This window comes from Gopherus flavomarginatus, chromosome 6 (assembly GCF_025201925.1).
Source record: "Gopherus flavomarginatus isolate rGopFla2 chromosome 6, rGopFla2.mat.asm, whole genome shotgun sequence".
NCBI lineage: Eukaryota > Metazoa > Chordata > Testudines > Testudinidae > Gopherus > Gopherus flavomarginatus.
In genome coordinates, this window is record NC_066622.1 from 90,267,081 (window position 1) to 90,290,942 (window position 23,862).

At 40.5% G+C, this 23,862-nt stretch overlaps 1 protein-coding gene across 16 annotated transcripts in view; it reads right to left on the reverse strand.

Moving 5' to 3' along the window:
- Positions 1-23,862, reverse strand: part of ANK3 (ankyrin 3) — a 437,823-nt gene that overhangs the window by 99,675 nt on the left and 314,286 nt on the right. For 9 of the 16 annotated variants that reach the window (XM_050958262.1, XM_050958258.1, XM_050958257.1 and 6 more), the window contains 5 exons: positions 12,082-12,180; positions 11,883-11,981; positions 10,960-11,055; positions 4,428-4,500; positions 4,172-4,234 (listed from right to left, as the gene is read on the reverse strand). In XM_050958262.1, coding sequence (XP_050814219.1) covers positions 4,172-4,234; positions 4,428-4,500; positions 10,960-11,055; positions 11,883-11,981; positions 12,082-12,180 — 430 coding nt within the window. The remainder of the gene's footprint in view (positions 1-4,171; positions 4,235-4,427; positions 4,501-10,959; positions 11,056-11,882; positions 11,982-12,081; positions 12,181-23,862) is intronic. The other 7 variants (XM_050958273.1, XM_050958270.1, XM_050958265.1 and 4 more) reach the window with 1 other exon arrangement.

Consider the following 23,862-nt stretch of genomic DNA (forward strand, 5'->3'; position numbering starts at 1 on the left):
TGGTGGGGGGAAAGGAGGCGGTGGGGGGAGGTAAATTTCCCTTTGTTTTAGATTCACGGAGCTTGAATCTGTCTATCTCTCCAGGATAGCCTAGGGAGGGAAAGCCTGGGAGAGGACACGGTGGGGGGAAGGGTTTATTTTTCCTTGTGTTAAGATTCAAGGAATTTGGATCTTGTTTCACCAGTGAGTTGGTGAAGCCTCTCCAGATGACCCAGAGAGGGAAAGTCTAAGAAGGAAGGGGGATAGTCAGTTCCTTCTTGTTTTAAGATCCAGGGGGTCTGGGCCTTGGGGTCCCCTGGGAAGGTTTTGGGGGGACCAGAGTGTACCAGGCACTGCAAGTCCTGGTTGGTGGCAGCGCTACAAAATCTAAGCTGGTAATTAAGTTTAGAGAAATTCATGCTGGTACCCCATCTTTTGGACGCTAAGGTTCAGAGTGGGGTGCATACATGACAGAAGTCCAAAAAGAAAATGAAACTCCAAGGGCCAACATAAAGAAAGAGCTTCATGCTAGTACTGATACTGCATCTCAGTATACCCTCCACTTGCTCCCTCCTCCCTGCTGCAGCTTTAGCTCACTTCCCTTGCATCAACTTTCCTTGCCTGCTGTCAGTTAGCCTTGATATGTCAGCAGCAGCAGGGCTTCTAGTTTACTCCACAAGGTTAAAATCCTGACATGTGCCATGCAGGATGCATTCAATCTGTTGGATGTGGCTGCTCGGGCAGGAGTTACCTAGAGCCCTGAGGCAGACAACAGGTTGTCCTTCAACATCAATAACTGCCTGGGAATTTGGGTCAAGTCCATCCTGATCTCTGCCAGCTACAGGATCCTAGCCTAGTTCTCCAAGCAACTTCATGGAGCTTGAAACACAAGCCTACATATGGAGATGACAGAAAGCCTTCACAGAAGCAATAAATAGCAACCAGGGAAAAATCTAGTTCTTATACATTCAAGTTTCACTTGTACAGTATCTGAAATTTCTTTAAAAGTAACATTAAAGTTGAGTTTTCACTTGGAATAGAATCTCCCTACATTTAAGTAAAATATTTACTTAATGTCCTACCCCCATAAGACAGCTGGGAAAGCAGCTTAGTGTTAATTTTTCCATTAAGACATACCCAGGCGTCTATGAGTATGGTCGCTTCTTTTTTTATAACAAAGCTGTTTACAAGCATTTAATCCATGCTGGGTACAGTTTCTAAAGTAAGCATGTATGACTCAGGTTTGGAACATTTCCAGCTTTGGAAGAAAAAAAAAGAAGAGCGAGAACCTTCCTTGTGATCTGGGTTGCTCCTAAACCAATCTGCCCTCAGTGGAGAAAATGAATTACATGTTTGCCATGTAAATATTAATTTACTGGAAACAAGACATAATTTGGGCAAACAAAGTGACAGTTTCCCCGCACATTTGTCAATGCACTTTAGTCCTGCCCCCATAAGACATGCCTAGTGTATCCAAGACATTTGTCTCTCTAACGTGAAGACTACAAGTTAGGAAGATGGGTGTTGCAATGTGGGTATTTGCACCTTGTGCTCTAGGAGTAAGAGATTCCAAAACTCATTATCATCTGTAGTTAAATATGCGTCTGAGTTCCATCTTGGTTCATGACCCAACTTTAATTAAGTTAGGGATTGTATGGATCTGCAGTATTATTTTGTGCTACTCTCTGCTTTAATTTATTCAGTTTGAAACCAGCTCCCAGGAGGTGAGGCTAGTGCACTTCTCAACTGTGGCACTAGAGCCATTATTTACCTGGGCATTCCAAGTTCTTCATAGCCATTTATCTTTGTTACCCTGTATGTATTGATTCTCATGATTTTAAATGGGTGTTTTGCATCTACATCCCTGGCCAGCACTGAAGATTTATAGGGGGAGGGCATCAGAACCCATTATTTGTTATTTATTTGTTAACCACCAAAAGTGTGCTTGATGCTGAACAAGACACAAAATAAAGACAGCTCCTCTCCTGAAGAGTCTGCAATCTAAAAGAAAAAAAGATGTCTAGAATCCATCATAATCTCTCTCTCTCTCTCACACACACACACATTCTCTCTCTCTCTCTCGCACCTTTGAATGCATCCTCATGGGTTAATAAAATACCTATTTATTAATCTGAAATCTTATTCACAGAGATAAAGTCTGAAAACTATATGTCTTGAATTAATTATATATCAAACTGATTGCTTCATAATCTATTTACTATTAGAGGCATTCATAATATAATTTATATTTTTAAATTGCCTTTTAAAAATAATTAGTAAACTTTTCAGCTTTCCACAGATCTCAAGGCCATTACTCTGAGTCTGTTCAAACTTTGCATCTTGTCTTTGCAGATGCTTTAACACATTAATAAAAGCAACATTTTCAGTCAAATTCTGAGACTATCATTTCATATTTGAACATTTCTCAAATACTGCATCAGTCTTTATTCTAGCAGTGTAATACAACAAAATATTATTTCTTTCTTGAGTAATACTGATCTTAGGTCAGCTACAATAATTTTGCATTGGAATGTGAAGAATACAAATATAAATGATTGTCTAAAGCTTTTATTTTTAACCACAAATGGATAACAACATTGTTATCCACTTGGAGTTATAATAACGGGAACATCTTGGTAGAAATTTAAAAAAAAAGCCTCAGCACATAAATTAACATTATTTCAACATAGTGACTGGCTAAAATTTTCTTATTTTCTAAAGTTTAAAATACTATAAAAGAAAGTAAAAATACACATATCACAACACATGGAATCAGAAAAGTCTAAATAAAGAGTCTAAGAGGAAAATTGAGACCACTGCTATAGTAGCTACTACTACACTGAGAGAAGTTATAGCTATCATGCAAGCTAATGGGAAGCGTACAAAATACTGTCATTTCTTTCTTCATAATTTCAGAAACTCTGTTTGATTTTTGATTATGGTCTCTCTGTGGTGCTATGGTATTAGCAGCTTGATGGAAAAATTCATCCAAGCACAAAGAGCAAGACTCTCTGCACCTATTAAACTCTGTGGCTGTACAGCTGGAGTGAGAAAGCAGGTGAAGAAGCCTCCAGGTGGGCTTCTGAACAGAGGAGAATATTCTTATTTCTATTCAGAAATCTGGCTTCACACAAGTGTGAATAATCAAACTCCTGAAACTTCACCCAGCTGTAAAACTACATGGCTCATGGAGCTAGACAGCTTCCTTCAGTTCGGAACATTTAAAAACCAAAAACTCCATCAACAACAGACTTTCAGGAATGGCATTGTTTTGGTCCCTCCTGGTTGCATTCTACGAACACCCTAGAAAATAATCTGGGTTCTGTGAAAGACGTCTCTGTGCTAGCCATGAACAGGCCAGAATAGAGGAGGTGATTGGGACCACAAACCACTGGAATGGTTCAGTGGCTCAAAATCCCCACATAGATGGTGTTGAAGACCAATGAGCTCCATTCCAGCCCCTATAGAGTTGATTAATTAGGCCTTCTCTGAGCCACAGTACCTTCTCAGGGCTCTTCTTAGGGTGGCACAGCTATGTGTCTAAGTCTAGCACTGTATTGGCAGTAATGCCCACCATTCTCAATTACTGCCCTTGCTGTGGTCCTACCAAAATGGGAGTCGTCTTCTTTTAAGTACAATACAGTATCTTATTCTGTGCAAATGGAACTTTCACTTATGTGACATTACACTAAATGATGAGTGAGATTTTTTACTCTGATATCTCCTTTGATCAGGGTAGGTCTTCACTATCAAATGAATAATCCCAGAATTCACTTTATAGTGGAGGGTAGACACTAGAAATGTAAAGGATTATACCCTATTCTTTCAGAAGTTATTTCCTATTGTCAGTTGTTTCTTCCCCAAGAATGTGTATATTTATCTCTTTGGCAAATGTTTAGTTTTTAAAATAAAATACTAAAACAACTCTCTATTTATGAAGCAGCAGTAGCAGAAAGAATATTCCAGGAAATTAGTGGCAATTTGATTTTAAAATAGTGAAGCAAAAGATCTGAGCAAAATTAGCATGTTAGCAGTAAATCAAACAATTTTCTGATATACTCTGGTCTAACATACTGATTCTTGCTAGTAGGGTAATAAGAAAAGTTAATGAAAAAGAGATTATTTCTAAAGTTAGAAATAAAATGAAAATGTAGAAGTTAAATATCACTGCAATACAAAAATGTACAAATACCTTCTTCAACATCTGACATATATTCACCATCACTGAGAATTTCAGGGGTGTAGGCTTTACGAACTGCATGATTTAAGTAAACAATATAAATATCAATGTTCTACATATTTATGTCAACAAAACAATGTAATGTCATAACTAATAATTTTTTTTTACAACAACGATTATCCAGTGGAGCAGGGGGAAGAATTTAACAAACAAACAATGATACAACAAATAGAATTTTAAAAGTAAATAAATTCCTTTTTTTGCATACCTTCATCATCAGACATATCAAGAACTTCATTCATAGTTTCTGGTACATTCATTTTATGCTTTTCAGTGACAGTCTGTTAAACATAATAAGATCATTTTAAAGTCCAGACATTTTCATCAGAAAAACACTAATTTATTGTTACATTTATAAGTTAAAATACGTGACAGGCCAGATTTATGATCTAAAATTAGCAGAATAAGCCTTTATTTTATCTTCTGCAGTTTCAACATGTAGCTGCATATAATTATGAAGTACAGTAGATTCAAATAATAAAACTACCTAATATTATATCAATATATGTAACTATATACAAGCTCATACTGCAGATAGGATGCTCTGAGGACCCAAAAGATCATCGTATCACCTAAAAGAAACAAGTACACTGAAAGAATTTAAGACCAAGATTTTTAAAAAATCGGAGCCTAAAGTAGTACCTTACTCTGTCTACAGTCCCATTTTCTTTAATGGGAGCAAGAGTAGCACAATCTAGCCCTAAACTATTAAGTCCCTTTCTGCTGAGTGAAGTTTCCTTCTTCCTGCATCGGAAGTATTTTGTGACTTTGGAACTCATTTTCTCTGCAATATTTTTAAATACATACCTTATCTTGAACTGCCTATATCTTCCATAGTGACAACTATAATATTATGGTTATCTATGATACGCATCAGAAAATTTTGCACAGAATGCATTCAAATGGTTGATTTTTACTTCTGTCATTTATTCTCATTCAGGTTCAGGGAACAGTATAAGATGACTTAGATTTGGTGAAAACTGAGTTTGCATGCCTGAAATCTTCATTTAAAGTAGCTATATATGACAAGATACCGCAGAGCGGAGCTGCTGGTTTAATAAAAAAAAGGGGATATTGAAACCCAAAAGGAACTACAAACTTTGAAGTAAGAGAGCAGTCAAGCACTAATGATGTTTTGGATCCTACAGAAAAATCTTTACAGGTTTGGTATATTCAAACCAGGATGCTCAGTGGAATTCAAATATATGCCCACATTTGTGTTTCCTCTTATTCTACCACTGTTATTTCCCAGTCATCAGACACAAAGTTTAAAAATGATTAACAAAGTTTTAGGAGGAAATATGACTGAAAAGATTCTGGTTGTGGTCTTTGATCCAAACTTTTAAGCTTGTCATTCTACCTCTACCTTCATATACTTTATTTTTGTCTGGCTTCATAAATAATTCTGTGGCAAGTTTGTGTCTCTTTGGCTCCTGTCCTCATTTGATATAATGGAACATTTCTTCATGAGCATGGCAGCGTAGAACTTATTAACGACCTTACACTCATTTTGTTCGGTGGGAATTATTTAAGAATTTCTAGCACTTTTTAGTTAAACTACCAGCTTTAGAAGGTTCTGCCAATGCACGTTCAAAGATTTTACCTCAGCCATGTCTATACAGACTGAATTGAATAGACCAAAGATCACACACAGAATTTGTTCAGTCATTATTAGAGTTTTATTACAGTATGGGTAAAAATCACAATACAGTAACACATTTGTACTACCTTAAATTGAATATCAGACAGAATAGATTTGGCCGAATATCCTCAAAAGATCTTTAAATTATATGACTACTTGACATGAGACTATAACGCTCTCAGTAATTCAGATTCCATCTCAAAGTGCCAAGAGTCTAAAATGCACCATACCATGTTGGTGACTGATTACCAGCATCCTGATTTTAATTAAAACTATTTTCTCAGCTTCTGCGACTAGAGGTGTGTCTTACCTAGAAGGCATTTTGGGCTGTACAGTCCTTTTTGTACCTCGCATTTCTTGTAGTCTAATTCACAATATGATGTAATGCAACTTTTCTCTACTTATAGCACATATTAAATAATATGCCTTCCTACCTAAGTGACATGAACCCAACTAGTTCATTAGTTGTACAGGCTAAGAATGAGCTTTCTGTATTTGAAGTTCTCAGTGTGCAACAGTGAATATAGTTGACCTACAATTATCTAGATCTCTACAAGCCTGAGCTTGGGATAACAAGTTCCTGTTTTTTTTACGGTGTCAGCTGTTCAATAAGCCTTGTTCCTGTTGTGGAAAAATATTTCAGAATCTCCCTAGAGATAAGTAACTTTCAGAGAAGGTGTGAAGAGAGGTGCCAAAAAGATCTAGAAGCAGTGGTGATTGGTGCTTATTATCCAGCCTAACTAACTGTATTTCTTTGTTTTGAAGTTTATCTTGTTAGAACATTTTAAGACAGAGCAATATAGATTTTATATAAGCTAATGAATTATAGAACACAGCTACGGAAGTGACAAGAGGGAAAGCACACATGAAGTAACAAAGATAAAAGCCAGCTTCTTGATCCTGAATGTCTTCTATATATCAACCAACTGCCTTGCTAACAGGCCACTCACAAGTAAGCTGATGACACCACAATTCTGAGAGGTGAGTGTTAACAGTTTTCTGTCTGCAGTGTGCTCAGAAAACAAGGAGGATGTTTGTTTCCTACTTTGTTTTGCTTTAAAAAAATCAAGAAAGAAATTAGCCAGGTTTTTGGAACCAATATTCACTTGCTTTAAATGGTTTTTCTTTGGTGCAGATTGTACCCAGCTAGCATGGTGGCTTACTGGCTCCCCATGTCATGAATAGCAGCATGGGTGTGATCTGCACAAGCCACTACATTCTCCTCCCTGTGAGAGAGAGAGAGGTGGGGTTAGCCAGAACAGAGTGGGGACTCGGCAAAGTTTTGGCTCCCCACATGCTGGGTGGCATAACTGTGCCAGGTTAAGTTTGTTGGTGTCACTAAGCATAACCCTACGTAACTCGGGAGGGTGGAAGGCCACAAGAGTATGGAGCCTTCCTGGTTTTAGGCCTCAGCAGACAAGAGTCCCTCTATATTTGAACTTTAATCGACCTAAAAGGCCAGGTGTAACAGCCGTTATCAGTTGCAACAGTTCTAACTGGTCTAAAGCAGAAATAATGAGGCCCGTGCACCTTTAGCAGAAGGACAAGATAACTTGCAGAAGGAAAACTTACTAACGAGCTGCTGCGGCCAAGATTACTTAATGCACCTGCGCTTACGTAATTGCTACAGGGGGAGGAAGGAGGAGGAGGGAGGGGAAACGGGGGATTGCTAATCAGTGAGAAAAGTTCTCATGGATATAAAGGAACAGACTGCTTGTTTTAGGTGTGCTTGATCTGAGTCAATCTCCCTGCACCGCTTTGAGATCTCAAATAAACTTGGTTTGCTTCTCCACCCTGGTGTGTTTATTGGCGCGGCACACCAGGCGATGGACCCCCCCGCTGTTGCTTGGCCTCAGGCAGTTATCTGCCGGCAACAAGTTCCTAGAGCAGTTTACTCACTCTCTGGATGAGCAGAGTCACAATCTACCTTCTGGGCTTCAGGGACAGCACAACTACACACTTCCCCTTACCAAGGCAGATCTTTATCTCATGATCTGACCCTTTGTAGCTACGAAGAAGATTTATGTGATAATTCAAAATATCTTGTGCTGCTTGTGTTTCAACAAATATCCGCACAAAATGTCTCAGTATCTCTTCTTTTGATAACTTTGTTCAGCAGCCATCAGTTGAAAAAGAAAAAACTATGGGAACAATTATCCACTTCCTTTACTAAGACAAAAATAGGAGGGACAAATGAATGTTGGTATTTATCATCTCAACAATATCAATTTATGTAGGTACAGATCCATAGCCAAAAGACAATAAGAGAAGATTGGTTCACAAGGGTCAGTGATTTCGTAAGACAGTGGTCTCCAACCTTTTTATGCCCAAGATCACGTTTTGAATTTAACGGCAACCCATGATCTACCCTGCCCCTTCACCAAAGCCCCACTCACTCCATCTTCCCCTCTCTCCATTGCTCGCTTTCCCCCACCCTCACTCACTTTCTCTGGGTTGGAGCAGAGGGTTGGGGTTCGGGAGGGGGTGCAGGCTCTGGACTGGGACCAAGGGGTTTGCAGTGTGGTAGGCTCTGGACTGAGCCTGGGGCAGGGGTTGAGGTGTAGGAGGGGGTGAGGGATGCAAGCTTTGGGAGGGTGTTTGGGTGCAGGAGGGGGCTCTGGGCTGGAGCAGAGTGTTGGGTGCAGGAGGGGGTGCAGGGTGCTGGCTCTGGGAGGGAGGTCAGGACTGGGGAGGAGGGTCAAGGCTGGGGCAGGGATTTGGGGTGCAGAAGGGGGTTCGGGGTGCAGGAGGCGGTATAGAATGCTGGCTCTTGGAGGGGGCTCAGGTCTGGGATATGGCCTCCGGCCAGGTGGCACTTACCCCCCAGAAGAGGTCAATGCGGCTCTGCGGCCCCTGGGAGGGGGTCAGGGGGCACGTGGCTCTGCACGCTGCCCCTCTCTTCATGCACCACTCCCAAAGCTCCCATTGGCCACAGTTCCCTGTTCCCGGCCAATGGGAGCTGTGGGGTGGTGCTTGCAGGCAGGAGCAGCACGTGGAGACCCCTCCCCTCTGTGGCCACAGGAGCATGCTGGTTGCTTCTGGGAGCAGCATGGGGCCACAGCAGGCAAGGAGCGTGCCTTAGCAGCAGCCCCACTACACCATCGTAGATCACAGTCGACTGGGAGAGTCCCCAGGATCGACCAGTCAATTGCGATCAATGGTTTGGTGACCAGTGTCGTAAGATATTGTCATCACACCATTAAGCAGTGCACAATATCAGAACATGCCTGTGACCCAGGAACCTCTTAGTGACAACTGGAAAGGAGCAAAGAGGGAGTGCACAGAGGGCAAGGAATCTCCTGTGTCTAGTGCATGCATTCAAGTTCATCAAAGAATGTCATGTGAGCTCTCAAACAAGACATTGGTCATCATTATTACTGCAGAATGTATGTATGGATGTAGTGCAAGGATTTATGTACATACACTCTAAATTATAAGGTCTGGGTCTAGGAACTGGTCACCAGCAAAGGTGAAAAATGGGTTTCCTGTCAGACAAAATATATTTGAGGCATTAGCATTATTTCTAATGGATTCACCTTACTGATACTGTCAGATTTAGAGGTCTCCTCCTTTTATATTTTAAAAATATTTCTTACATATAAGTAAATTCCAGCTTCCCTTAATTTACAACATGAATTTAACAACTATTTGTAGTCAGTGCTAAATTTGGAAAGTTGTAAATTTAACTGGATTAAAGTTGTCAAACAAGTGATCACCTGTTGCTGAATCAAAAGTGTTTCTAAATTCAAAGGCATTCAAACTGGCTTAATCCGAAATGGCTTACTTGAGAGAATGTCGCATGTGATAATAAATCAGACAATGGCACCACTGGGCCTGTTCATAGAGTGAGCCTTAAGTATCTATTTCAAACATTTTGTGGTTTGTTATAAAATTAATATGGCAGGGCTTTGACTCTGCAAACATTTGTCTATGTGTGTAACTTCACTCATGTGATTATATCCATTTATTTCAGTAGGAATACTGACATGAGTAAAGTTATGCAGATGCATGTTTGCAGGACCAGGGCCTAGATGTCTTCTTTTTAAAGGGACACCATCGACCTGAAATATAGTCAGTTTCAAAATATGAGCTCAATGAGATTTTTATGCCTGCCTCTGAATCCCTTGCCAATTTTTATGCTTTTACAATCAAACTTTCCTCTTATTAAAAATATTTGTCTCTCTCCCTGTTGCTGTACAAAAGACCCACACAAACAACAGGAGAAACTAACTGACTAAAAGAGAAACAGAGAGCCCAATTAAAGATGAAGTACTGTCAAATGTAACTAAGCTGAAAACAACTGAGCACTATGTTTCACTCTAATCTTTTTCAGTTATGGTCACTGGCACTGTTACCTGAAACAACAGTAAGATGCTTTCAAACAGAAATAAGATTTTTAAATTGATGGTGTCCCTTTAACATCTAACAGATAATACTGGGACTTAATCTTGTAATTGCCTTCAAGAAGCAGCCCACAATTACAGTACAAACACATCTAGGGGTGTTCCAGCCAATTCTGTCAGTTTGGAAGAACTGCTTTTAAACTAAATACAGTCATGACATTTGCAAGCCGTTATAACAGTATATTTTGTGTGCTACTACTTGAAGGTACTAGTGGGTGAAAGAGCACTGAATGAAGCATTGCAGGTATTCAGAACTGGGTCTCTTAAGAAGAGAGGAGATCTATGTTGCTTTCTACTTCTTTACAAAGTCGTATGAGGAAAGTTACCTCACCGAGGCCCCAAGCTTGCAATTAGATCACCACAGGAAGGATACTTCGCCCATGCAGATCTAGTTGAAGGATTGGGACCCTGGTTATTTATACTGTGTAATTTCAGTTTGGTTTTTGCAATATATTTTGGTGATATTTATTACCTGAATTTTAACACTTTTTTCATAAATTTGCTGTAAATATGATATTCTTTTTTTATATTTGACTGCATATGGATGTCATTTTGCTAACAGTATGTCTAGTCACCTTTACCAATCAGATTGCAGTCTCAGCAGGTATCTATCAACAAAGCTAAATATCATGTTTGTAGAACTTTGTAGAATAGGAAAGAGTCTGACGCTCATTATTGAAATATATTATACTTACAATTGTAGTCATGGTCTCTTCTGTCACGATCTTCAATGTGTCAACAACTGAAATGTAGCCAAGTCGTTTAGCAATGGCCAGGGCAGTGTTCCCATTCTGATAATTGAAATATTTATAAAAATGGATATTCATTAACAATGCGTAACTATAAGAACAAGTAATAAATTCAATAAAAATTTACTTCAGAAAATGTTTATAAGTCAACGCAATAAAAAGTTCTGGCAGCAGGACATGTAACAAAAGGCATTTAACTGTTTACATAAATGGCAAGGAGAGAAATAACCAGTATGAGGGAAGGATTAAATTTTTATCAGTAAATGTTGGAAAACATCTATTTCACCACACAGACACAAACAGATGAAAAAAATGTCCATCAATAATAATGAAATCTAAAGAGAGGCAAAGTAAGAAAAATGTCGCCTGAGGACTTAGTAGACTTCAGTTTAAGGATATTTACTTTGTATATTTTGACATGTGATGTTGACAATTTGTATTTTAATGGTTATAAAGCTTTAACATTTTGAATCTCAACATTTACTGTCATTATATAATTTTTATGGCTGCGACCCCTCTAATTTCTTGTGAAAGTTTAAATTGATTAAAATAGGGAAAAATGCTCAATAATAAAACATCTATATTATCTGCTGAAATAAAAATTGAATTCTGACAAGCCTCACTATATTCTCTTATGAATGCATTTTAAAGTCATTGCTGTTTCAAGAAAAATAGAGCACTAAGGTGGCTATGTCTCATAGCTGAGATAACAGGCTGGCTGTGCTGTTTGATTCACACTCTCCCCCCTCTCCCCATTCTTCTCCATTTCCATTGTTGAGATGTAGTGGCACAGCACTTTTTACTGTAGGGAAAGCATTGACATGCTAGAAAAGAGGCTACCCACAATATGTTTTTCTGTTGTCCCTTACCACAGTGAGTTCATTGGGCGATGCACCATTCTGGAGCAAGACGTTAATGATATGGGTGTGTCCCTGCTGAGCAGCCTGGTGTAGAGGGGTGTACCCATTCTGCCAAGGATGGAAAAACAGAAGAGTTTGAGGGGTTCTGAGGAGAGAGTTTTGTTTTTTTAAATAAAATAAACCAAGTGAAGGGAAAAGAAAACCTCACCTTTGTTTTAGCATTAACTTTTGCAAAGTGTTGCAGAAGGGAATTAACAATCTTTATGTTTCCATAGTGGCAGCCAACATGCAATGGAGTGTATCCCATCTGGAACATTTTTTAAAAAGAAGAAATATACGAACATAAGCAATTACCATATATGAACAACTCTATGCATTTACTGACAATGAACTGAACATAAAACTGCAAAGCCCCATTATTTATTTATTTATTTATTTGTTTGTTGGGGGGGGGGGGGGGAACATGTGGAAAAACATCCTGAAAAAAATCTCTTGACAGGTATGTGCTCCCTCCTCCTCTTATCCCTCCCTCCCCACAGAACACACATTTTTCCTTCCCTATTCAAAATGAACCTATAAGGGGAAGCTGAAAGCTGCCTTGCATTTCTTGTGAAGTTGAGCATATTTATTGCTGATTTCACAGAGTTTTCTCATATGCTTAGATTGCAAGATCTTTGGAGCAGGCACTATCCTTTTATTGTGTATGTGTATGTGTACGGGGTCTAGCACAGTGGTGCCTTGATTCCTGACTGGGTCCTCTAGGCACTACTGCAATACAAACAAACAATAAAAATGGATGGAATATACTGCCAACTCCATCCTGACCAGAAGAGCCGAAGTGCAGCCTAGGATCTGAGTGGACTCCAACAGCACAAAATAGTCCTATGAGAGGCAGAATGCCTGCTGGTGAATGTGAAGTTCTCAGGCATGAAGTCTAGTTTTTTAAGAGTCTACACTGCAATAAAACACCCACGGCTGGCTCATGTCAACTGAGTTGAGCTTGCTGAGCTTGGGCTGTGGGGCTATAAAGTTGCAGGGAGGAGAATCCCAGAGTCCGGGCCCAAATGGCTATACCGCAATTTTATTGCCTTGTAGCCTGCAGTTGTCGACAGGCAGGATCGAACCAAGGACCTCTGGAGCTTAGTGCATGAGCCTGTATCTCATGAGCTAAAAGCCAACTGGCTGTTAACTAAGGCTATAGAGCAGACTCATTTTATCTCTCTCTTTAAGTGGTCTCGGTGCCACTAGATGGGACAGAAGATCACAACCAGAAGGTGTGTGGGTTACATCTGGGTCAGCTGACGGGTGTTTTGTTGCAATGTAGATGTACCCAATGTGCTCTGGGCCTTATGTTTCAGAGACCAGTGGAAGCTGGTGTTTTGTTAGCAGAACACCCTGGCAAACTTTCGCACTGATGAATATATGGATTTTTCTCCTTGTTATTTTCCTACCTGATTTTCATTATTAATATACAGTTCAGAAATGCCCACCAGAGCTGCAGCAAAATCCAGGAGCTGTCAGGGCATGAGATGCTTAAACAAATAAGGGAAATCAGACTCATGTCCAAAACCTCTTATAAAATTGAACATAGCTAAGCATGTACATTTTTTGGCATGAATTGTAATTAAGAATTAAAACATAAGCCTGTCTCTATAAATATACTGCTCAGAAAGAGAATCCTATATACTACTTAAAAACCTCACTTAAAGGTAGCAACAGGGAATCAGAGTGTTCAGTCTGTTTGCTGCTCACCTTAAAAACCATTCAAATTTTAAATAATTTAAATGATGTGTTGAAACATGTAAAGAATCGTAACAAATACTTTCATAAATAGTGAAGTTATATGATAAAATGCAATAAATCAGAGAGAACCAAAGCTGCTGCCCCCCGCCCCATCTCTTCACTCTTTTTCTGTCTTTTACTATAATGAGAATATTGTTAGTTGATCTAAAAGAGCTTGGGATTCTTACAAAGTGATAGAAATGATCAGATTACACCTCCTAAAGCAATTATCTCCTCCTTTCTTATCTGCCTGCATCAAGACATTATCTCTTTTTCCTTAATAAATACGCTTACTTCATTATAATCAGACTGGGGCTGCAATGGACAGTTCAGAAGAGGGGGCAACTAAAAAGAACACTTTTTCAAAGTATCAGGGGGTAGCTGTGTTAGTCTGGATCTGTAAAAAGCAACAAAGAGTCCTGTGGTACCTTACAGACTAACAGACGTATTGGAGCATAAGCTTTCGTGGGTGAATACCCACTTCATCAAAGACATGTAAAGTACTTTTTCAAAGTATTTTACAAAGATTAACCCAGTTGACTGTTGGATAGGTGAGGATTATTCTCTCTATTTTACAAAGGAGGAAACTGAGGCACAGAGGTTCAGTGACTTGCCCAGATGCACTGGGAAGGGAATGCCAAAGTCAGGATTGGAATTCAGGAGCTCCTGCTCCCTATCTTATGTTCAGACCACTGAGCCATGACTCTTAAGAAAAAGGAAAATACAGATGTGAATGGCTCTGAATGGTTTACACTGAAAGTATGTTTCAGTATTTGCTGCATTTAGATTCAGAATTTTCTTCATATAAATTTAAATTAATTAGACTCCAACATGTCCATTTTAAACAAAAGGTGCCCAATGGCCCTATCTTAAAACATCCTGAGGGAATGTTAGATCTGTCAATTACTGTGAAATACGGTGTATGTATTTACATGCCTTTACTTCAGTGAATCATAAATCAGGTAACATGTAAAGAAACTACTAAGTCTAACTACAAAGTAGACTATTTAATTAAGTACTGCTTTAAAATTACCCATTGCAAGTGGTAAATGTCAAGATTTTAATGGCACCTACTATTGTACCCCCGTAAGCTGCTAGGAGAACAATTACCTACACTTCTACTTTCTCGCTGGCTTTTCTCACTGCTAACTAGCTAGCAATTTGAATCAGAGACCAGGTACAGGGCTAACTCTGGAAGATTTCTTTTTGTCCCTTTTGAAGTGTGTGAGGTAGGGGAGAGAACAGAGGGAAGTTTTTGAACTCCAAATGCCCTCTATCCCATTTATTTCCTTTCTACTATTTTCCCCTTGGAGGCCTCAAAGCACAGCTATCTTGTGTCCCAGAAATGACGACCAAGTACAGCTCTAACTAAAGCCATTAATGTTGCTTTTCCTATCAAGCATGGGGAAGGGAGGTGGGTTCGCTGCAGAGTGACATGAGGCACTCCCTCCCCTCTGACGTTCAGCATGCTGCCTTGGTGGCAATTTCAGCACCTGCCAGCCTGGGAGGAAAACACTGAACTCTGAATCTGAACTCTGATCCCTATGTGGCAACATATTGTGCCACCACTAGACCACTGGGCTACCCTGGAAGATTTTCTCTTAAGTTTCAAGTACCTTGTGGTCATATTGTGTCATGTCTTATCATGCTCCATGTGCAATACAACGTAGTGCCGCCATCAGCAAAGATAGGATGATGTGACAAGACAACATGGAACATAAATGAATACATTGGACATTTTAGAATGAAGTTTCTTTCCATTAGCAAGCAGCTTTCATAGCAATAGGCAACAACGTCCACAATAACCATGTTGGGTCAAAACACAAAATTAAAACTAATTACCGAGATGCCTACTTAAACCTGAGACCCAATGGGAATATCCTCTGTTTCCCAGCGACAGTATGGACTCCAATACCAAATGGCTTTCAGTTTGGCAGGCATCTAAATTTATATTTATTTCTTGACTTCTTCATTGCAGATGGATATCCTGTTCAGATTTCTGAATCATGCCAACTGGCAGATTCTTTGCTTACACAGCCAAACAAGGATAGAGAGCAAGAAAACAATTCTCACTGCTACCTGGATTCCCCATTCTGGGTTCTCAGAACATTGTAGATGAGGCTAAACATGTTTGTTTTGTTAACAATTTTTAAACTACAGACACATCATATGCAGATGTGTCTTGATTTTATAGTTAAACCAATATTTACTGGCATAAGCTTCCTGGAACTTAGCAGACTTACCAGTAAATAATATTTTATTCCAGAAAATCAGGATTTTTTTAACGCAGCTCCTAATTTTGTCACCTCATGGTAATCAATTGATTACATTGCTTCTAGTCATCTTAAGAATGGACAGCAACATGGAGGCTAACAGATGGGGAGTGCTTCTCAAAAGCAGCAAGAATACATGCCAAAAATTAACCCAGAAATATTGGACTTTCAATTCTATATTATGGTATTGAAACATACATCTATTCCTCCTCCTTTTTGGGAGGAGAAAAGTATCAAAAGCCCCACGTACTGGGTATCTTTTCAATATCCTTCATTTGCCCTGGTAGTAACCATAAATCCTAACAGCTTGAATTATTGCATCTCTCTCTTCATGCTGACTCTCAAGCTGCTCTGTTTTTTTCTGCAGCTGCTGTCAGACACTGAAGATAGAGTGAGAGCTAAGAAATGAACAGAGAACAATTGAATAGAGTTTCACTGATGTCTTTGATTAGGCTGAAAACTCCTCTAGATCCAGACACCACAAATCCAATAAGACCTTCATTCAGCAAAGCACACAATCACATCTTTAAGTTTAAGCATGCTTAAGTGCTTTACTAAATCAAGTTTTAACTGCATAAAGCATCTTGCAAAGGCCCACTATTAATGTTATTGGAGGGTGGCAGAGGGAGGGGGAGTTGGGTTGGAAATTTCTAGTGCAATGGTCACTAGACAGTTTAACATGCATCTAAAACTGTTGCAGTAATTGATAATATGATAGATAATATGCAACAAAGATACATTTAAATAACCGCGATATTTCAAGCACTCTTTCCAACATCCCATTATTTCTCTGTTCCCTTTTCCTTCTAATACTAAAATTGCTTATTATTTTAATTAAAAATAAAATTGTGATTTTTTTTCTTTGTGCTTGTGAAAGGTACTGTAGCAAGGCTTCCCTCTGCCCCGAAGAGGGCGGAGCTAGGGAGCTCGGAGCCTGCCCCTCAGAGGGTCAGGTGGTGACCCAGAAGTATAAAGGTTAGCCCTCAGAGCTCATTCGGGAGCCAGCCGCCAGGCAGGCCAGACGTCTCCCGCCTAGCCCATGACTGGGAAACCCCTCGCAGCCCAAGGTACACGCCAGGACTGGCCTGACTCGTCCTGCGCCCGCTACCGGACCTGCCCAGCGCCCACTACCCGGAGCAGTTGCTGGGCCTGCTGCTTGCCCACTACCCTGAGGAACCCATGGTCCTGGCCCCCCCCGGAGGACAACACCCTGACCCAGGTACTACCCGACGGGGAGTCTGGAAGTAGCCTGGGGGCAGCCGACCCTAGTCTGGCTCCAGCACACCCAGAGCCCATGTCAGTGTGTTGTGGCCAGGATCCCCACTGACTAAGCAGCAGGTCTCCTGCCGCTGCTAGGGTCCTGGGCTGGGACGCAGTGGAGTGGGAGGGTCTGCGTCCCCCCCTGCCACCCAACTCGTGGGTGGCAGTCTCCTCCTCTCCCAGGCCTTGGAGGCTTGGGCCTATTGTTAGTGCTCAGCCCTGCCTGAGCCCCTGACTCCGTATTGCCCTGCCCTGACCCAGGGCCTGGGCTTATGGTGTTTATTCCAGTTACCGCAAGGGCCGCCAGGAAAGACTCTGGCGGCCGACTAATTCCCCAAACCTCAGCAGTGTGCAGTGAGCCAGTGTGGTTCCCCTCCGCCCCGGAGAGGGTTGAGCCCCGGCCAGCACCTCTACAGGTATTGAACACTTTTAGTTACCAACAAAAGAGGTATATCAGCAGTACAACTTTCCCCACACTGTCCTGCCTCAGCCCTGACTGGAAGGTCCAATTCAGGGAGCAAGAGAGTAGTTGATCACCACCATTTCTTAATCCTTGATAAGAATACTACCAAGTGTACAATAACTGCTACTTTAGTGTTGGCTTTATTATCCGGATACTTTCCAGTCAGGAACTGGACTGAGACAATCAATTTTTGTCACATGGGCCCAACAGCCAGCACACAATAACAATTTTCAATAACTAATGATCTGTGCTTGCGTCAACCAAGCAACACTGAGAGGAAAGCTCCAAATCCCATTACCAATCCCTTGGGCAATCTAGTATCTAGTTTATTTTCTCAGGCTAGCTCTCTAAATTATACATGAAAATAACACTAGCCACTGTGCAACAGCCAATTAATAATGAACTTCAAAAGGGCATTCACTCTCTTGTCAGTGTTCAGCATTATGGCTGTACTAGGAAAACAAGATTGTACATATATATAAAATCAACACAGTTATTATATATATGGAAATGTAAGTACTGAAGGAAGAACTGTCAAGGCTTAAATCTAGATTTAAGGTCCTAATCCAGCAAGGTTCGTAACCATGTACCTAACTATAAGCAGGAGTGGTTCAATTGACTTCAGTGGTTACTAAAGTCAGGCACAGGTTCCTTACTGATTCAGGGCCTATATTCCCAGCAATTCAAACACAGAAAAGAAAAGCTGCTGGGGCTGGAAATGAAAAAAATTCTGCTTTTGCTGTGGGATTCCAAAGTTGTCCTCTGTGAATGGTGAGTTGCATCTTAAAGCTCTAACTGTGGCAGGGTCTGGAGCAGATGACATGACGAGTGAGAGAGAGAGAGAGAGAGAGAGAGAGAGAGAGTGTGGGGGGGGGGGTGGAGGGGGAGGGGGACTGGATCTGCTGGGACTCGTTTTACTCCACTGCCTTCTAAAGAATCACTCCTGATGTACACTGGTGGCTGTGAACTATACAGATCCAAGGTTTTGAAGAAGTTTTGGGTATGTCTGCATTAGATCTGGAGCTGTTATCTGCAGCTCATACAGACATACCTGTGCTAGCTTTGATTGAACCTAAAAACATAAGTGCAGAAACAGTAGTGCGAGCAGCAGGAGTGGCTAAACACTTGAATATGTACCGAGGGTTTCATGTAGGATTGTACCCATGGTGGCTAGCCTCTCTCACTATTTGCACTGCTGCACCTACACTTCTAATTTTAGCACTAGTGTAGCAGGTATGTCTATTCAAGCTACAAATCTCCACCCAACTCCAGTGTAGGCATATTTTGATGCAGAAAGAAGGGTGAAGAAAAACAAGACAAAGGCGACGGGTGAAAATAGTCTAAACAAGCACATTTTGTTTTTATATATACTATAAAAGGAACCTCATGTTCTGAAGGGTATTTTGAAATGTGTGCTTTACCCATATTCCATTTTTACATTGCATTACCTTTTAAAGAACAGAATAACAAAAGAATGGCCGTAATGGGTCAGACCAGTGGTCTATATAACCCAGTATCCTGTCTTCTGACAGTGGCCAATGCCAGAGACTTCAGAGGGAACGAACAGAACAGGGCAATTACTGAGTGATTGATCCCCCGACATCCACTCCCAGCTTCTGGACATTAGAAGCTTAGCACACCCAGGATATGGGCTTGCATCCCTGACCATCCTGACTAATAGCCGTTGAGAGATCTAACCCCCATGAACTTATCTAATTCTTTTGTGAATCCATTGGAGTTTTGGCCACAACAACATCTCCTGGCAATGAGCCCTGCAGGTTGACTGTGTGCTATGTAAAGCAGTACTTCCTTTTGTTTGTTTTAAACCTGCTGCCTAGTTATTTCATTGGATGACTACTGGTTTTTGTGTTATGTGAAGGGGTAAATAACACTTCCTCATTAACTTTCTCCAAACCATTCATGATTCTGTAGCCCTTTATCATATCCCTCCTTAATCATCTCTTTTCCAATAAGAAAAGTTCCAGTGTTTTTTTTTCTCCTAATATGGAAGCTTCTCCATACCCCGAATTATTTTTGTTGCCATTCTGAGTACCTTTTCCAATTCAAATATATCTTTTTTTGAGATGGGCTGACAAGAACTGCACCCAGTATTCAAGGTGCAGGTGTACTATAGATTTATATAGTGGTATTATGATATTTACTGTCTTATTATCTATTCCTTTCCTAATGGTTCCTAACATTCTGTTAGCTTTTTTGATTCTGCTGCATATTTGAGTGGATGTTTTCAGAGAACTATCCACAATGACTCCACTGACACTTCCTTATGTGGTAACAGATAATTTAGACTCCATCATTTTATATGAATAGTTGGGATTATGTTTTCCAATGTGCATTACTTTGCATTTGTCACCACTGAATTTCATCTGCCATTTTGTTGCCCAGTCACCCAGTTTTGTGAGATCTCTTTGTAACTCTTCACAGTCTACTTTGGAATTAACTATCTTGAGTAATTTTGTATCACCTGCAAAATTTACCTGTTTTTCTAGATCATTTATGAATATGTTCAACTGCACTGGTCCCCAGTAGAGATTCTTGGGGGACATCGCTATTTACCTCTCACCATTCTGAAAACTACCATTTATTACTACCCTTTGTTTCCTATCTTATAATGAGTTACTGATCCATGAGAGGACCTTCCCTCTTATCCCATGACTGCTTACTTTGCTTAAGAGCATTTGCTGAGGGACCTTGTCAAAGGCTTTCTGAAAGTCCAAGTACATTATACCCACCGGATGAGCCTTGTCCACATTTGTTGACCTCTCTCAAAGAATTCTAGTAGATTGGTGAGGCACAATTTCCCTTTACAAAAGCTGTGTTGACTCTTCACCAACTAATCATGTTCATTTATATGTCTGATAATTCTGTTCTTTATTATTGTTTCAACCAATTTGCCTGGTACTGAAGTTAGGCTTACTGGCCTGTAATTGCCAGGATCATTTCTGGAACCTCTCTTAAAAACTGGCATCACATTAGCTATCCTCCAGTTATCTGGTACAGAAGCTTATTTAAATGAAAGACTACATACTACAGTTAGTAGTTCTGCAATGTCATATTTGAATTCCTTCAGAATTCTTGGGTGAATATCACCTGTTTTTGGTGACTTGTTACTGTTTATCAATTTGTTCCAAAACCTCCTCTACTGTCATCTAAATCTGGGACAGTTCCTCAGATTTGTCACCTAAAAAGACTAGCTCAGGTGTGGGAATCTCCCTCACACCCTCTGCAGTGAAGACCAATGCAAGGAATTAATATAGCTTCTCCGCAAATGGCCTTGTCTTCCTTGAGTGCCCCTTTAGCACCTCAATCATCCAGTGGCCCCACTGATTATTTGGCAGGCTTCCTGTATCTAATGTTTAATCTTTTAAAAAATGTTGCTGTTAGTTTCTGTGTCTTTACTCTTCAATTTCTTTTTTGGCCTTCCTAATTATACTTCTATACTTGACTTGCCAGAGTTTATACTTCTTTCTATTTTCCTCAGTAGGATCTGATTTCCAATTTTGAAAGGATGCCTTTTTGCCTCTAGCCACTTCTTTTACTCTGTTTAGTCATGGTGAAACTTTTTTGGTCATTACTATTTTTATTTATTTAGAGCATACATTTAATTTGAGCCTCTATTATGGTGTTTTATAAAAGTTTCCATGCACACTGGATGCATTTCACTCTTGTGACTCTATCTTTTAATTTCCATTTAACTAGCTTCCTCATTTCTATGTAGTTCCGCTTTCTGAAGTTAAATGCTACTGTGGTGGGTCTCTTTGGTATTTTCCATCCCACAAGGATGTTAAATTTAATTACATTATAGTCGCTATTACCAAGTGGTTCAGCTATATTTATTTCTTGGACTAGATCCTGTGCTCCACTTAGGATTAAATCAAGAATTGCCTCTCCCCTTGTGGGTTCTAGGACTAGTTGTTCCAAGAAGCAGTCATTAATGGTGTCTAGAAAATTTCTCTCTGCATCTCCTCCTGAAGTGATATGTACCCAGTCAATATGGAGATAGTTGAAATCCCCCATTATTATTATTGAGTTTTCTATTTTTAGAGTCGCTATAATCTCCTGGAGCATTTCATAATCACCATCACCACCCCGGTCAGGTGGTTGGTAGTATACTGATACTGCTATACTGTTGGTAGTATATTGTTATTATTCAAGCATGGAATTGCTATCCATAGAGATTCTATGGGAACTTAAGTAAATACTTTCCCCCCATCTGTCCAGTGGAGCTTGAGTAAACATAGCTATGCTTAAAAAACAGAAAAAGCCAGCTTCCACTAACATTGCTATCTCTTTGTTGTGCCAAATCAGCTTTTGTTTATTCACCAGCATCCTTGAGTGAAGTCATCAGAGCTCTGGGATTAGCATGTGTTTAGCTAACTGTTGCTGCAGAACCAGAAGATGAACCCCAGAACACTGTCAACATGCAGCCTGCAAAACTAGTGGCTATTTTTCCTTTTCCTATTTTCCTCCAAAATACAATTAAAAAGTCCTAGGAGAAAAAAGCCCTGAGACTTATAGTTGAACTGCATACGATATTTAGGTCTGATAGTACTTCTCAGACTGTTCATAGATCATAGATTTTAGGTCAGACCAGACTACAATCAATTATTCTGACACATAACAAATGCCAGAAAATTTCACTCAGCAAGTCCTGCAGTGGCAAAACTATTCTTCCTTACTATTCCTTTGAAGCAGAAAATGTGTCTCAGCCCAATCTTCCCTTCCTTTGTAGTCCTCTGAGTATTCCTCACTTATTTGAGCAGTCCCAGTGATCCAAGTGCACAGGTATATAGGTAGGAAGTACTCACAAGAATAAAGATTGCAGCATCAAGCAATATACGTTTGTAAAGTACTATTTTGGCTTACAGAGCTTTATAAATGATGATTAAAGATGATAATATTTCTGAGCTGGAAAATGATAGCTCAACTGTGGCTACACATGAAGTTAAATGATATTGATAAAATATTAAGTATTCTTTCTCCTGCTATGGAGACTGCAGTTGAGTGATGATAATAGTATCACTCTGTTTTATGAGTCAATACCCCAGTTACTACCTGGATAGAATATGAAGAGAAAGGGCCAGGTAGTTATTACAGAAGGGGGAAGGGCGAGGGTGTTTCCTACTGCAGCAAACAGTTTGTCAGGTCTTGCATTATAAACTCAGATCATCAGGGTTTCTCCGAAAACTGCAGTCCATGATAAAATAGAGGATACAGATTCTCACATATCTTCCTACAACAGTGGCTGCAGCAAGTGGTTTTTGGCAGAGTGGTGTCCTCAGATGACCAGAGTCTGGCCTGCTATCCAGAGCCTGGCAATCTGGCCTCCATGTCCGTTTTATGTAACAATTAAGAAATTGTGTCACACACACTTGACTCATTCAGCTCAGATCAAATGCTGGAAGAAAAATAGGTGGAAATGTTCTCCCTAAGGGGCAAATGGTCCCATGCAGTGGAGAGTAAGGCTTAACATGGTAGAAGCAGGCCTGGCGCTTCCATTTAGGCGGCCTAGGCAATCGCCTAGGGCGCCAGGGTTATTGGGGGGCGGCATTTTGCCGGGGGGCGGGGGGGCAGGTGGGTCCCCTGGTCCCGCGGCTCCAGTGGACCTGCCGCAGGCATTCCTGCGGACGGTCCGCTGCTCCTGCGGCTCTGGTGGACCTCCTGCAGGCATGCCTGCGGCAGCTCCACCAAAGCCGCGGACCAGCAGACCCTCCGCAGGAATGCCTGTGGCAGGTCCACCGGAGCCGCGGGACCAGCGTGTGGGGTAGCGAAATGGCCGTGCACCTAGGGTGCTAAAAACACTAGCGCCGGTCCTGGGTAGAAGGAAGGCTAAGCAGTCCAAGATGCTCCTCATTATGGATAATTGGGCCTCAGCATTAATAATTTAAATTAGCCTTGTGTATGAAATGCTACTCCAAAAATGACTGTTCTGCTTAGATACATGGATAAAAATGCAGAAAGATAAAATGCAGTGCACTGGGACTTCTCTTGGCTATTGAACATTGAGTTCCTGCCCCAGGCCACACCTGAGGATTTCTCTATCACTGAGGTATGGTCTCCCAGAAGGGCATATGTAACAAAGACCTATTCACTACCAGTGAACACAGTTATTAATCTGGATGAATGTTCAATGATTTACTAGTCCTTTGAACATGCTGTGGACCTGTTACAGAAAACATGATTAAATCTTTGG